Source organism: Perca flavescens, chromosome 9 (assembly GCF_004354835.1).
Source record: "Perca flavescens isolate YP-PL-M2 chromosome 9, PFLA_1.0, whole genome shotgun sequence".
Classification (NCBI taxonomy): Eukaryota; Metazoa; Chordata; class Actinopteri; order Perciformes; family Percidae; genus Perca; species Perca flavescens.
The window spans coordinates 10453891-10470500 of NC_041339.1; the positions used below are offsets into that span (position 1 = coordinate 10453891).

Below are 16610 nucleotides of genomic sequence, written 5' to 3' on the forward strand. Positions count from 1 at the left end.
GTTGTCATTTTTGGTTGTCATTTTAACACAGCCTTTTCCACTGCTCCTTGGTTCTTGGGGCTGTGTAGGACTGGGTTTTGTGATACCGGTACAGATACTGTGAATTTGATACAGATTTTACCGAAGTTAAATTAGTAATTCTAATTAATTTTAATAAAAATAAATTACAACAATACACATTGTACAAATCTTTTTATTTACACCTTTACACCTATGTGACGCACACCGTAGTCAAGCCTCTCAGAATACAACACACACGAGCCCCGTCTCTGTGCATAACCTATGGGTTTTACTGCATGCCTCTACACAATGTAATGTGAGACAGCATTATAAGATCTTGGTACAAGCACACAGCGTGCTTACTGGCTCACTGACGCTGATGAAATTTACTCCTTATTGGAATTTGGTATTGAATGACAATGCATTTTCCGATACTTAATACTAGGGAAGCAATTACGTTGGTGCCTAAAAAGTATCGAAGTTCTGTACCCAGCTCTAACATAAATACTTGTGGAATGCTACACAGAGTCCGAGTGTTAAGCAAAAGTAAGTTCATCTGTAGAAAATTTATTTTCTGGCTAATGTTTATTTACAGTTGTATACGGTTTTTTAAAATTATTAACAACCAAAATGCTTGCTGGATTGTTGACTTGCTCCCTAAACATTCTTTTTTTGTTTTTAAAGACCTTGAGCAGTAGCATGGCATTTAAGGTGAATCCATTCAACAGGAAGATCCAAGGGAAAGTTGACAAGGACATTGCTTGTCTTAGAGCCTTTAAACATAACACACACTGTAGCATTTTACTAAATATACACAAGAAGCGCTGAGAAAGCACACTGATGAGCACAATAACGAGAGGGGTAAAGCTCACCTGCTGATCTTCGTTGTATCTGATTTCTGAGGAGGTTTTGTCAGTGGGGATTTGTTTACCGCCTTAGCCTGGTGTTTGGGCTTTGCACCTAAAACACAGAAAATAAACCTCATACAACGGTTGTAAATAGAAGTTTGTCAGGGCAGATAGTTTTGAGGTTAATTAACCAAGACTGCACAAAGGTCCGATGCATATGACTCTCAATTTACTCAAGAATAAACCAAATAATCTTCAGGGTACACATAGTGAGGTAGGGTAATGTCACATCACAGACTTTTAGCATGTCACTTTCAAGGTGTGGTACAGGGACATATGCTGCGCTAGAACTGGACAGGACAGGCAGCTGTGGCCCACTTTAGCCGTAGACACGAATATCTGGATTGCCCCACCTCCCTAAAACCATCGTCCCCACAAAGAATCAAAGTGATCACACCCCCCCTGTGTGAGAGCTGTATAGGGCTTTGACCTCTGCTGTTCTGCTAAGAGCTTGTACAATGATACCAGCAGGCTGCCAAGGATAGCCGCATAGGCTTTGTTTTCCTGATAAATCAACATTCATGCATGACACTGCCCTGGTCTTCCAAAAATCCCTCTTGGCCATAACACAACATTCATCATACTAATTAGTCTGCAGGTCCTTCCATATTTCTACTACAGTATTATGCCTAGAGCTGACTTGCTGACAACTCAGCTTGGCTACAGTGATTACCTACATTGTAATTGGTGTCGGTCACAATGATGAAATGTTAAGAAGTCAATAAAGAGAGTAAACCTGGGATGGAGTGGGTGTCGTTGCGAGGGCTGCTGGCACCGGTCTCTGGCGAGGCGCTGCCTGATGTGGATGAAGCGCTGGGCTGAGCTTGGGTGCTGCCAATAATGCCAATGTCAGTCTTTCCTGTGGAGCTCTTTTGAGCCTTCATTACCCCCGTCTGGCTTGTAGATGTGCAGCTCGGGGGAGATGTTTTAGGCCGTGCACCTGGGTTTGGCTTCTTTTCTTGCTCTCTAGCCCCATGAGAGCTTCTGGGGCCATTGGCACTGGCTCCATCCCGCCTGGGCCCTGCAGCTCCTGTGCCATTGACAACTGGTGAGCCAGCTGATGCGGTCTTTGCCTTCGCTGCTACACTCCGGTCTCCAGGCTTCTTCACATTCTTTGCCTTGGATGTGTGACCATCTCCTGGTTTGTTAGCTGTCCCCAGTCCATCAGACTTCATGGCTGATGCAGCACTACGGGAGGAAGAAATTGCAGGTTCGGACACCCTCTGGGTCCTGTGCACAGGCGGACTCTCAGGTGCAGATGAAGGGCATTTTACAGCCCTTGACTGCAGGAAAAAAAATAACCACATTAGTCACGTAACTGTAAGACAGGATTAATCAGCAAAAACACAGAGGGAAGTTAAATTAAACTGAATAACATTAGTGCACATTACCACAAGTCACTGGAGCATACTACAAAAAAATTCTGACTAACACCACATCTACAAAGAGAGCTTTATAGTCTAATCAGCCAACCAAAGTCCTATTACTGTATATCCTGTCCTCGACTTTTCGAACAGTTGATTTCTTACTTTCTGTTGTTTGTTTTTTTTAGCAGTTATTGGGAAGAAATTGTGCTTCTTTTGTTGTTCTACTACACTTTGTGAAATTTGCTAATTAACTAAAGAAAACTGGAAACTCATAATTGCCTTTTAGTGTCATTGGAACAATTACATAAGTGAATTGCATTTAGCCGGTTCAAAGAATCAGCACAAAAAGCCTTTGGACAGGCAAAGTTCCTGTTTTGACTGTATCAAACCACTCATGCCTAACATCTTGGCAATCCTTCTCTGGATCACCTCAGCGAGGCTTATCTTAGTTATACATCTGTTTAGAGGGGCCCTGCTGCGCATTTTATACTGTATCTCTTTGCTGTGAGGGTGGGGCATTTATGACATATGGCATCTGTTGGCCAAAGACTGTAATCACTGTCAGGAATTACACAAACTTACATGGATTTATCAGAGTTAAAACAGCCTCATAAATTCACATCCTCAGCTAAGGCAAAACCAGAGGTCTGATTTACAAATAAAACTTAATGATTTGTTTTGTTTCTGATACAAAAATAAAAAAAAAACTATAAATAAACGAACAAATGATAATGTATGGTTGATAATATTACCTGTGAGCTAGTGAATACAGGCTTTTTACCAAGTCTTCGATTGTCCCCTTTATCAATAGCATCTGTCAAAACAGGAAAAAAGGAAGACAGAAGAATATCAATTATCCTGTAAGTATTTTTTTCCGGCAAAACAGGCAATTCAAATCCAAGATTAACACAGATGAAAAGGGCTGTACCAATTTCTTTCAAGACGCTGCCTAGGTCCTTCATTATGTGAGCAAGAGGAGCCATTCTTTTCATTCACAAATTCTCATTTCCACACCCTTTGTTTACCCTTTGACTATTAGGAAACAAACATTAAATCAATGGACTGATTAGGCACATCTGGCAAGGACTATTCAAAACAAAGCATGGCCATTTCTATCCTTAATGCAAGAACAATTTCAGAACCTATAAATAATAATCAAAAGCAAATGAGGTGAAATGTACTCAATTCAGTATTCACTAAAGCACAGTTATGTGTTATGTTTGCATGTGAGACCTGGAATCCGATTTCACTGGCAAGAAATGAACCAGTAACAGGCACACACTGATACCAGCTAAATAAATCACTCATGCAGTGCATTTTTTTAACACATTACTAACTCAACAGTGAAGAAACAGCATATCATTTGTATGTGTGTCTTATCATGTGCACACTCAAAAAGACAGAAACTCAGCCTTTCACTTACACCAATTAAAACAAGCATGGCGCGTCTTGTGCATTTACCATGTTAGCGTACACTCAGCCCAGGACAGTTAAAAAGGTAGCTCACATGAAGCAACATGTATAAGAACATCACTGGCTAAACAATTAATGGGTCAGTAGTGGCCAGGCAGCTGTGTAGAAAGAAGCCATTAAGTATTACATCAGCCAACAGCATATGCTCCATGGGTTTCGGTTCATCTCTATTGAGCCACTGCTTCAGCGCTAGGCTGGGTTAGGGAGAAAAAAAAAAACATACATCCACACACACCACAGCATGAATATGTACAATATGACTAAAAAAACAGAGCTCATAGCAAGAATGTCCTTCCTTACCTGCTAGTATCCTTTCTTTGTGTTTTGAAGACAGGGTCTCCCATCCCTGCGTGTGGCGGACCGCGTAAAAGGTCTGAAGCAGGAAAGTCCAAAGCCGACCGCGCAGCGTACAAATCTCTTGCCTGAACGGCTGGCGGTGAAACAGAGGAGAGAGAAGAATGGAAAGGGGTGCGCTACAGCACAAGCGAATCAGCAGCTGCTTGAAGAATCTTTCGCCATGGCAACAAATACCCCTCCCTCTCTCTTTCTCTGTCCCTCCCTCCCCCTCTGTGTCTGTTGCAGAATCCACTTGAGCTCCCTTGAGTGAAATCAGTGATGTCAGCGGCTGATGCCCATTCTCCAGTTTCCACGCCTGATTATAAAAACATGGCTGGAAGGGAGGGCGGAGCTATCTCTACCTCCTCCACTGCACTGGGCACACACCCCGCACCAGCAGATACACAGCCAGATTAGTGAAGGCCGCTGGCACACGTCACAGTCTCCCTCAGCCTAATCCATTCTGCCATACTGTACGGTATTTACGGGGGTTATGCGCTTTAACATGTGCAGCAGGGTCACTTTCCCCTTGAAGTCATCTCACAAGCTTAATCCGCCTGCTCACACAATACATTTTGTTAGTCGGTATATTCTTAAATGTTTGACAGATACTTAACTACCATATGCCAACATGTCATTATACAATATTTCAATAAATGTCTTTCTTCAATACAATCAACTTACATCTATATTTAGAATGGAGTTGGAAAGTTGGAGAAATTATGCATTCTGGCATTTAAATAAACTAATTTGCTTCAATCAAAGGCCAAAATGTCTAGTTCTGAATAACCATAACTGCTACAATTTTGATGAAACTTGGTGGTGCATCATGTGTCATGTGTTGTTAAAGGTAACCTGTCAAGTTGTGGATCTCTACTTGCGCAAAAGAGTGTGTCCCTGTTTTGTTTATCTTGTGCACGCGCACATGGGGGTGACACGATACACAGTCCTGCCAATGGTTTCACACTATTCCACTGATCTACAAGTGGCGGCAACACGCCAATATATGCTGCAATGAGCCAACAAAGGCAGGGAAGAAAACTGCAAGCAAGTAAACCTGCTGAATTTACAACAAATGGCTTTGCAAATGTCTTATGACGTAGGAAACGTGTTGAAATTCCAAATTCAACAAATTTGTTCTACACACAATGCATGTTGGTGAATAACACTGTCTGTAAACAAAACATTATCTTTCTTTGTTTACAAGAAAAATCCATAGGGCACTTTTAAATTTAGACAGACCAAAGGAAGCTATTTCATGTATAACTTGAAAAAGCTGAATTACTGTTTATATAATAAGCTTCACTAATATTTTCACACTTTCTATTTTCACACTAATTTTAAACTTGTATCTGTATCCATTAATAACTGACACTCACAAAATGCATATTTGAAGACTCATATACTTATATAGTTAATTATAAAGTTAATTTAAAAAAAACATTACATTTGCAGAGCTCATCTACTTCCTATTACTATAATTGGAGAGCGGTTTGTTTGTCCTTGCATATCACAAGAACTGTTCATGTGATCTACTTTACCCTTGGCGGGTATATTGCTGGAGACCAAAGAATGTGCAATGTCAAATTTTGTGCAATTTGGAGATGCAACACGCTCAATATTAATAAACTGTTTTTTGGCCTTTATTTTTGACAGGACAATTTAGACTTGAAAGGGGAGAGAGAAGGAGAATGACATGCATCGAGGACTAAGCCTCTTTATATGGGCGCATGCTCTACCAGCTACACAGGCGCCCAATATTAATAAACTTTGAATAAACAATCAAACAGCTCTGTGCAGCAGCAGGAGGCGAGGCTTCAGGGGTTCTGCGGAATCAAGCATGTCGTCAGCAGCGGGTTACCACAGGCAAAACACCTCCGCTAAACCATGCTCTACTTTATTACCGCGGCGGTTAATGAATATCTCGCTATGTGCATTTCTTGTTTCTGACTCTTTTATCTTTCCTTTGAGTCAACAAGCACAAGCTGAAAGCCACAGGAACAGCATCATCAATGAAACTCAAATTGTGTTTACCATACAAATGTATACCACTAATAACATTACCGCTGGCAAAATACCTGACATTACCACGATTTAGAAACTAATACATCAACATTGTGTATTTCATCTGTTTTTCTGACCACGAGTAGCCACGACTTGGTTGTTTTTTCCTAACCCGAGTTTTAAACTCTAATATAATGCTGAATAGTTGAATAATAATGCATCGTATTTTAATTGTTATATTTAATGAGTAAAATTTGAATTGGCAATGTAACCAGTAAAATTTCTCTGTTAGGTAAATGTAGAAGTAGGCTACAATGTTTCCAAAGTTTTCAAAGTAAGTAGCATCAGTGTCGGCGCCACATCCATGGTTGGCACTTAAAAAAATATCCAAGGGGGGCACAAGGCTTATAGCAGGGGGGCACCAAATTACTGGCAAGTGGCAACATAGTTGTTCTAAAAGCTACGAAGAGCAAAACACACTGGAATTGATGCGCCTCATTTGATGCGTGTCAACTGATTCTCCTATAGCGCAACTGCATACATCAGATTTGAAATGCCACCACCACAGAACAGTGTTTTTGGAGAAAAAAAATTAAGGCAAAGAAATTGTATTTACATATTTCATTTTCTATGTATTTCTATTTGAGTAGCCTATAAGGTTATAGGCAGGGGGGCAACTTTTGGGTGCATCAGTTGGTTGGCAGTAGAACACCAGTAAAGCCACTGGGACAGCCATTTCATTTCATCTTTATATTTTCTTCCAGGGGAAAGTCACATAAAGCATATCTAATCAAAACTCTATACTATGTTAATTAATTGCTGTTGTTAGGTTTATGTGGCAAGTTAAGTTTTATGACCAGTAGATGTCAGTAAACATTTATGATGGATGATACAGGGTGGGTCTGTTATGATAATGCAATGTAGCATCTCCAGACCGACCTGACAAAAAAGTTATCAAAAGAATTTTTATAGGATAAAAATTGTGCATATTACGCACAAACAAATTTGTGTAGCTAAGTAATGAAAACACCAAATTTGCCATATCTCGGCCAAAATAAATTCTATCAACGCAAAACTTTAGATTGCCATGACCCCCGTGAGGTCCCCCACATATTGTACAAAAATTGGCCACTATGGGCCGCTACAAGTACAAAAAGTTTATATCTCATGAACGGCTCATCGGATTTTTACAAAATTTGGAGGCTAGGGCCACTCCTGAGGCCATCCCTACTGACTGATGGGTACTGATGGGTACTGATTGGTCAAAGTGGGCGTGGCCTATGGGACCCACATTTGGATTCACCACTTACACTAATGTGAACAACTTTACATTTACAGTGTAGATTTACAATTGGTCATGGACCTCACCTACCAAAAATTACACATGTGGAACACTAGGTGGGGCTATAATGACGTCAAATGTGTTTTTGCCTATGACATTACTCATCGCACATTAGAAACACTTGCATCCCCGTGTTCCTTGAATCAAGCTAAATCACATGACCACGCCCATCTCCAAGAATTTTTTTCGCAATATCGCGCAATGTGCAAAACCAACTTTTGCGAACTCCTCCTAGACCATGCGATCAATCTGCACGAAACCTGGTACCTAGCATCTCCAGATATACCTGACCAAAAGTTATCAAAAGATTTTTCAAAAAGTTCAAGTATGCACACTTTACGACCAAATAAAATTTCCTAGCTACTTACCAAACACGAACTTCATCATATCTCGGCCAACTTAAAAGCTATCAGCAAAAAACTTGAAATTATTGTTCAAGATTGCACTACGATGCTCTGCACCAAATTTGGCAAAGATCAGCCACTAGGGGAAGCTATAATCAACGTTCATGTGTTTTGGCCGATAACTCAATGCATGCAATTGCGATTGCAATTTATCTGCCGTAGTAATTATCGAAATTAAACTTGTGATGCTCGTTCGGCATGCCACTCTGAGGCTCTGTACCAAATTTGGCGAAGATCGGCCATTAGGGGGCTATAGACTATTTTCGGCCCTTTTACTCAATCAATGTTAATGGGATATTTACAACGGCAACGTACCACAGACCTCGCGGCTCACACCTCTCGATATTTACTGACGCTTGCCTCCCCACCGTTATGCTTTGGGTCCCGCTTTCGCACGCTCCCCAGGTCGTCGTGGGCGACTGGGGCTGGGAGGCTTGGACCCCGTCATAACTGCTTGCAGTTCTAGTTTTTCTTATTTTAAGTATCTGACATATGATAACAGAAACGGTTAAGACCTACAGCATAGCTGTTCGGCGTGATGGATGTTTTCGTTTAGCATTGCAGAATTACAATTGTATTGTTTATAAGGTAAGGCAAGCTAACGGAGCTATCATTAGCGGTCAGCTGTTGCCATAAAAAAGCAAAAGCCAAGGTATGGCAATGTGATATGACGGCAAGGACCTGACTGCTATGACTTTTTTTTAAACGAACAAATAGCTTTCTCTCACATTCACATTGCCTGATGTTTGCATGTAGGCCTAATAAGAGAGCAGTGAACACACCTTTGATCTATCTTTCATAATTTGTTTATACTTCACAGAAAATAAAGAGCTAATATTTTCTTAATATAGTGTTACAATTCTTATGTGGTCCTTCTAATTTGACAGTACTAAATGAAATTCCACATGCCAGATAGTGTGGCAGAAGTGGTGAAACTGCAGGATTAATTTTCCTAATTTGCTCAATTCATGAAACTGTACAATAGGGGTGGGACAAAATATAGATATGGCAATATGTCATTGTCCTTAGTGTGATAAAAGAATTGATACGCTGGCGCCAGATATCAATATTTTTATTAATAAAGCAAGGCGCTGTTTTCTTGCTCCCAGAGTCGCAACTTCATGGATCCTGGAGGTGGCGCTTTAAACACATGAATGAGGGAAACTTGAACATAAGTTAATTGTGCTGTTTTCTAACAGTAAGGCTTTTGGAATAAAAAGAGAAAACCTGCTCTCAACCTTTTAACAAGAATTTTGTACTCATAGTTAGACCATAGACTGTAACTGTCTATGAGTTATGTATCGTTATAGGATTGTCTAGCAGTATATTAATTATGGCAGAATTTCTGTATCGTGATATAATCGGTATTGTCTGCCATGTAGTGCTGTGTACCAAATTCAATACTTTTTAGGCACCGACCGAATTGCCTCCTTAGTATCGAGTATCGAAAAATGCCTTGTCATTCAATACCAAATTTCAATACCTAAGGAGTAAATCTCATCCGCATCAGTGAGCCAATAAGAATGCAGCATGCTTCTACCGAGTTCTAATAATGTTTGTGATTGGCTGTGTAGCGTTACATGTCGTAGAGGCATGCAGGCATTTTTTAAAAAAATAAAACTGGTATAGAAAAAGTATCGTTCAGGAACTGGTATCAAAGTCTCGATCAAAATTTTTGTACAATACCCAGGCCTAGTGCCATGTGGTACCCTGTGATTCCCTAGCCACGTGAGACTGTCCTGATCTGGCGAGCTCCAGTTTTCTACTCGCAGATCAGTCTGGCATCTTGAGATAGAGAAAATTTGGAGCCGTTCGCCAAACGACCGACCAATCAGCATTGGTTTTGAGGCGGGTTTAGGTGTGAGTTTTATCCGAATTAGAAAGTATTCCTTCATTGAAAGAAGAGCAAAAAACGGCACTGGAGGGATTTCTTGGAGGAAAGGATGTTTTTGCTCTTCTCCTGACTGGTTTCGGCAAGAGTTTGATCTGATTGGTTGTTTTGGCCCGTCTATCGCCAACATAGGTGGTGACAGACAGATGGTTTAACCACACAGCTAACCAGTATTTTCGCCCCTTCCCAAAAGTTCTCCAACAGAAAGTTCCCAGATGGATATGCTGAGCAAATGCGAAGCAACCCATCTGGCGGAGTCAGGTTAGTGATTCCCACCCCTAGTATACAATTGAGCTGCAAAGATTAATCGATTAGTTGTCAACTATTATTACAATGATCACAAATTGTTTTGATAATCGATTTGGGTCATTTTTAATGAAAATGTTTTTTTCTCTAAATCCAACTTATAAATGTGAATATTTTCACACCTTTATGACAGTAAACTGAATATCTTAAGAGTTGTGGACAAAACAAGACATTTGAGGACGTCACATTGGGCTTTGGAAAATAATGAGCCTCCCATTTTATAGACCAAACAACTAATCGATTAATAGAGAAAAAATTTGACAATTTATTCGAAAATGAAAATAATGGTTAGTTGCAGCCCTAGTATACAAGCTAATAATAATGTACATGCATATTTGTGATTGTGAGTAAATAAATATAGAGCCAAAAGGCCCAGAGGTCACTCTTATTTTGTGCACTAACTATTACAGGGTTATAAATATGTTATAGTAACTTGATAGTCATTATAGAAATCCTTGCTTATCCTTTCATACCAAAGCAGAGTAGCGTCAGTCCCTTATTAGGAGCAGGTTTGCAAAGCCATGTTGGACAACTCATGCTGACCCATTAAGACCAACCCTAAACACATATTGACCCCAAGGTGCATGCTTTGGTCTAAAATGCCAAGTCAATATGGAGTTTGCTCTTTCAAAGCTGTATGCTACCCTGCATCCAGAATGAAATAAAGCACATGAAAGCACATAATGGTTGTTAGAAAAGATTTTCAAATGTAATTTGTGTTAAAGGAGAGAGAGAAACTGACAGAGAGCAAACATTTGTAACAGAAAGCTAAAGCTGTGTCCACACCTGTAGTTTGGTTAATTTGGTCCAGACAAAAAAGAACAAAGAAAAACATTATTGCCATATAATTTTAGTCTGTTTAGGGTTCAACCTGAGTTATTACAAACTTAAGTTACATTTACAGGTAACTTATCCATTCGGATAGTTTTGGTTAGTCATAAATATGGTACGTAGTATCAAAATGTTTAGGTTTACCTTGTTCAGCTTTGTTGTCCTTGCATTTAGCTGTATGTCTATTTCTGTGAATGTACTTTGAGAGCAACAAACAGCCAGGGTCAAATCCCCTGTATGTGTTCACACATACTTGCCATTATGGCTTATTCTGATTCCAGTGACTAATGCAGTGCCAGTACACTGTGCTTGTGAGCTTAATTTCTCTTTTCTAGTGGTTGTAAAATGTGAGTTCACAATGCTCACAAATAAATAAGGCTGGACACAAATATTCGACTGTTCAGATATTCGCTCAGTAGGTAGGTAGAACAGAATCCTTAATGTTGCAACATTTTGTCTCTCTTCTGCAGCGTTATGCCGTCAATCTCAGCCGAGAACGGAGAACCGTCTGGCTGAGTCAAACCGAGCAGCATGATGTACAGTAGAGGACTATAGCAGCCTGGTGTAATTTTCAGGTGATTTAATGAACGTAAACACAGTGAACGGCCATGGGTAATGTCTCTACCCTCTGGTGTGGCACTGTCTAGAGTCCCTCCCGAACAGTAACGTAACTACTTTTTTTGGGAAAAAGTAAAGTAACGCGTTACTACTGAAAATTTGGTAACGAAACGTAGTTCCTTTTTCAATTTCGGCGCAACGTTACTTTTCCCAGGGACAGATTTGACAGCGACACTGCCTTCTGAGCTGTGCGCTCACAAGCTCCACAAGGTACGTGACTGAGGCTGGTAGTAGCGGAGAAATGCTGCAGCCAACACTAACTTTTGAGAGCGTTTTTAGCTTCGTGGCTTTTTACTGGACAGCGCTCTGAGCGGAGAGCTATGTGACACATGCCACTACATCGCTGAGGACTGGCGGTTAAATCGGCCGTCCTACAAACAGAGCGTGTCAGGCAGACACAAAGCTGACAACCTCACAGATGGATGCCGTGGAGATGGGCTCATACATAGACTAGGCTACACGCAGCTGACCGCTGAGGACTTGTGTCGGTCGCACGGACACGCAAGGACTTCCAGAAAAGAGGCTGCATGTGTCTATGACAATGCACGGACCATCGTGGCTGCGCGACCAGTACTACAAGTAGATATGGACATTACAGATTAACACTGTGTAACGCCGATGACCTGCCGATGTGCATTCAACCCGCGCTGGACTCGTTCATAATGAATCAGCCGTCACTCTGTGAGTAGAGAATCTGCAATGCCTAGTTCAGACACTGATAAACCATAGATTGGCTTTATGGTCAAAGGTAGCTTTTGTATAATTAACTTCAGTCTCTGCCAGAGACACCTGCTTTTAAAAGTAACGTAAAAGTAACGAGTAAAGTAAAAAGTTACTTTCCATAGGGGGAAACTAAGTTAAGGATTACTTTTTTAAGAAGTAACGAGTAATGAGCAAACACTACTTTTTAAAAGTAACTTCCCCAACACTGCTCCCGAGTCATGCTGCTCAGACCCATTCTCTCTCCCTGCTGAAGCTTCAAATATTCTCTGTTGATTAGTAGCGAGGATTATTACTAGTGTAATACTAGCACATAAGAGGTTGACGGCCAGATTACAAATGAAGGAAGACGAAAATAGCGAGGGTCTAAGAGAAGAGACAGGCGAGAGAAAGCGACAAAGTTTGTGATCATTTTAAGCTGCAAACATGCTGCTACATCATCTCTGTAACAAACCATCCAGTGTACTCGACCATTCCACGGAGCGAACCCGACACAAGGTAACTAATGGCTGCTGCTCTCGTCCACCGCGCTGTTTTACACAACTAGCCTACAGCATGCTACTCTGCAAATAGCCATGTTTTACCAACAAGCTAAAACGAAAGCTGTCGGTTTATAGTCTAACTGTTTATTAGTTTGCTACTAATCTTTGGAAATTTAGCTGCTGCCTGAGACAAACCAGCTCCTCCTCCCAGCATGGCCACTTAATATGCACGTGAGTGACGTCATCATGCCAGTGATGTCTGCATTCTTTATTCTTTCTCCTCACTGTGTATTAGGCTTCTGAAAATGTGTTTGCTTTTTCTAAAAAAGGAAACCTGTCTTTTGTATATCCTTTTTTTTTGTAAACAGCAATAATAAATATTTACTATTGCTGTTTACTAAGTATTTCTTACTAAGTATTTCTTATCGGATTTGATTAATCGATGGAATAATCGGTAGCTGCAGCCCTACTTAGAAGCAGACCAAAAGTCATCTTTTTAGTGGTTGTTTGGTCAGCATTCAGGTTTGATTGGTAGTGTTCTAACTGGCCTTTATGAACAGGACTAATTGGGAAACCGCACTAGACAGGTTAGGTTTGAGCATAGCCTAATGGTCTTAGTATCATGTCTGTTTTTGAAAAGACAAAAGTTCAGTACAGAGTACTGCTTCATTTCACCTTCTCTTGTCTTTGCTCTCCTTTCTCCAGGAGAGAGTCCTCTTCCATGTCATCTCCACATAGATTGTACACAGCAGCGAAAAGATCACAGCAGTTGTCCACGGTCACACCTTCTCTGATGGCCGAACACAGCTTTTTCAACAACGTTGGCTCACGGGTAAACTGTTCCCTCTGTAATGGCATGTAACAGACACTGAGAAAACCGTAGAAACCGAAGCTGAATATGTCGCAAGGTCATCACAGTAAAGGAGAGTGCATTAGCATGGCTACACTAGCGCCTTACCCTGCAAAGGTCCTGGAAGGCCTGAGTGCGGATGACTCTGGGGAGATGCTGGACAATGACATGCAGGCTCTCCTCCTGAAGCTCTGTGGCGAGACTCTTTACCTGTTGGGCCCACTTGACTTCTGGGAGACTGCCAATCAATTGCTCAGTGCCACAGAGCATGGTTACTGCATTCTGCACAGTCTGAATGGAAACATCTATCAACTAAAAAAAACTCTCTAGGTGAAAACACAAAATAAAGTCGAATGAACACAGTCCTCTATGAAAGCAGTCTTTTATTTCTGCCCAGGACCTATTGATGAGTGGAGGAAGTCCCAGAATTTTGTAATGGTTCTTGGCCAGCTCTGATTCTCAATACTTGCCAAAAGTGAACAATAGTCGATTGTCTTGCTTTACTCACATAATACACTCAACCTCTTTGATAGTGATGAAAGACAGACTCAAGATTCAATTATCAATTCCAAGGCTATATCACTCCCCATCTATCTACATCCACATCATATTCCTAAATTAGTCTGTCTTTAATAACTGAGAATTCAATAAAGGTCATCTTTGATTAGATTATCTTCGAATTTCCTTCCTGTGGAAAAACACTGGAGAATGGGTTGATAATAATTGTGAAATTACATGAATACAGTACTGCTGATGATTTAGGGAGGAGGGAACTCACCATGGTTTCAGTTACAGCTGTTAGACAGGCTACATGAAGCTCAGGGGACAACAGGGAAAAGTTTCTCTCGCACCAGGTCTTCACAAAATGATCAGCAACCCACCTGAAAATACACATCGTAGAATATCTTTGCTTTTGGATCATTGACAGTTCAGTTTCTGGGCAATTTGACAATTTTTCCAAATCAGTCAAAAAAAAACTCATGGAGGTCTTTTCTACGTTTCTGCAGTTTAACAGTTTAGGAGTCTCAGGCTCTGAGGCTCTAAAGCAGAGGTTGGCAGAGCTTTGCTTGAGGGAACAACAGACTGAGTGAGGATGACAAGGCCAGTAACGCATTGCTGCACAGAGCAGCGCAGCGCAGCGCAGCTCGAGCCACCACGATACTCGCGTGACTTATCAGACCCAGCAGCGACAACATCGCAAGGCCACGTCCCCCAAGCCCCAGCAAACACACACTCACCACTTCAAAGCCAGCTCACAGCCTCACTCAACACATCCTATCCTCATGACCTACATTCACACACGTCTTGCATGCTCACTGCAGTAGCGCAAGAGCTTGCAGAAAAACCAGCTACTGGAGAACTCAATGTGAAATGTTTGAGTTTGTGCACACAAATGAATAGAAAGAAAAGGGATAAAAGCTGTGCAGCATACTGAAATATAAAGACATGACAGCGTATAGGTTGCCAGTTAAATCTGATCCGATGAAGTGTATAGGCAAGCTTCTCAATGCAATGCAATATACTTGTAATTGTGTCTATGAAGTATCTTTTACCAAACAGCAATTTTACATTGAAGAATGATTCACTAAATTCAACTTTATTTTAAGTTAAAACAAGAATAAAAAAATTTGATAAATAGTGCCTTTTGTAGATTTCTTTCATGCCTAAAGAGTAATTGATTTAAAGAATCACAATATATATAACATTTTACTGGTGGATTGAATCACATTAAAGCAAATTCCATTATACAACTAACAACAACCCTAGGCTTCTTAATAACACAGAAATATGAACCCACAGGCTGGTTACCTAGCAACAAGAACCTGATGTAACCTGCAGTGGCAAGAATGGTGACAGATTGGAATGCTTTTTTATTATTATTATTACAAAAGCAACGTTTAAGGTCAGGTTTGACAAAAATTCTAATTTTAGGACAATTAATTCTAAATGTAGTGACTTTTCCAAATGTTTATGTACATAATGTATTTTATATTTACAAGTTGTGAAACTTTTAAAGAAAACCAACAACTGACACTCACCTCTTACACAGCATGTGGAGGTTTTGGAGGCCTAAGGCATGCGTGAGGGACAGACACTCGAGAACTGTTCTCTGAACACCGTCAATTGGCTGCCAACGCAATGAGGGGAAAAGAAAAAGGGGAATTTAGACTAGTACAGTAATTTGTGATGCACTGAGGGCTCTGGAGTGAAAAACAATACATCAAGTAACTAGCACATGGTAAAATGGGAATGAAAAGCTGTTCAAACAAGTGAAACAGCATTATTATTGACATTGAGCATGCAGGCACTGTACAAAATCAACAAGTGTAAAGCCAAAGGAATATAAATTGGATCTGTTCTTGCGGTTTTCAGCTGTGATACTCCACATACTGCTATATCACTGTTGTTTTGGACTACAAGGGATCACTACACTGAAGATCTGATATACCTTAACTATGAATGCAAACTTATCAGTAGAAAAACAATAACCATAATTTAGAACCAATAACATTTGACTGGGTGCAATAATGACACTTTGTGTTTAGAGTGCAAGGCATGGGGATCACATCATACAAAGTAAAGATGAATAAGTATATAAAAAATAATAATACAAAGGAGAAATGTGTATCAATTTCTATTGATTTTTTGATTTTGTTGACTTTTTTTTATTCCAAAGATGGATGAATAATTCATATGCAGATATATGTTTATAGAGATTGGCCGAAATGTCGTCTGTAACTAAAACACCCACCAAAAGTATTGACTCCGTTATCCAGATATCCACTGACTACAGAAATATTGGCCACCAGAGGCTAAATCGCCATAAGACCGAGATTGCTACACATGTGAACCTACTTGGTACATTTAGAAAGGTAAAAAGCCTATGAAATCTATTTTTTCATCTCTTATATCCGCTAGTTTTCCTTATGTATAGCTGACCTTGGGGAAGAAGCGGCAGTAGTCTCGGGAGAGAACCATCTCCACCACATCCTTCAGCCCCTCTAAACCCAGCATGTCGGCTGCCAACACCACCTGACTGTGGAACAGGAGACACCAAATACAGGTCAAGTTGTTTTC

At 40.5% G+C, this 16610-nt stretch overlaps 1 protein-coding gene across 5 annotated transcripts in view; it reads right to left on the reverse strand.

The window, feature by feature from the left end:
- btbd8 (BTB domain containing 8) overlaps positions 1-16610 on the reverse strand; it is a 36212-nt gene that overhangs the window by 7122 nt on the left and 12480 nt on the right. For all 5 annotated transcript variants that reach the window (XM_028586962.1, XM_028586964.1, XM_028586963.1 and 2 more), the window contains 9 exons: positions 16473-16569; positions 15572-15660; positions 14311-14413; positions 13641-13823; positions 13358-13528; positions 4049-4178; positions 3028-3089; positions 1645-2191; positions 873-960 (listed from right to left, as the gene is read on the reverse strand). In XM_028586962.1, coding sequence (XP_028442763.1) covers positions 873-960; positions 1645-2191; positions 3028-3089; positions 4049-4178; positions 13358-13528; positions 13641-13823; positions 14311-14413; positions 15572-15660; positions 16473-16569 — 1470 coding nt within the window. The remainder of the gene's footprint in view (positions 1-872; positions 961-1644; positions 2192-3027; positions 3090-4048; positions 4179-13357; positions 13529-13640; positions 13824-14310; positions 14414-15571; positions 15661-16472; positions 16570-16610) is intronic.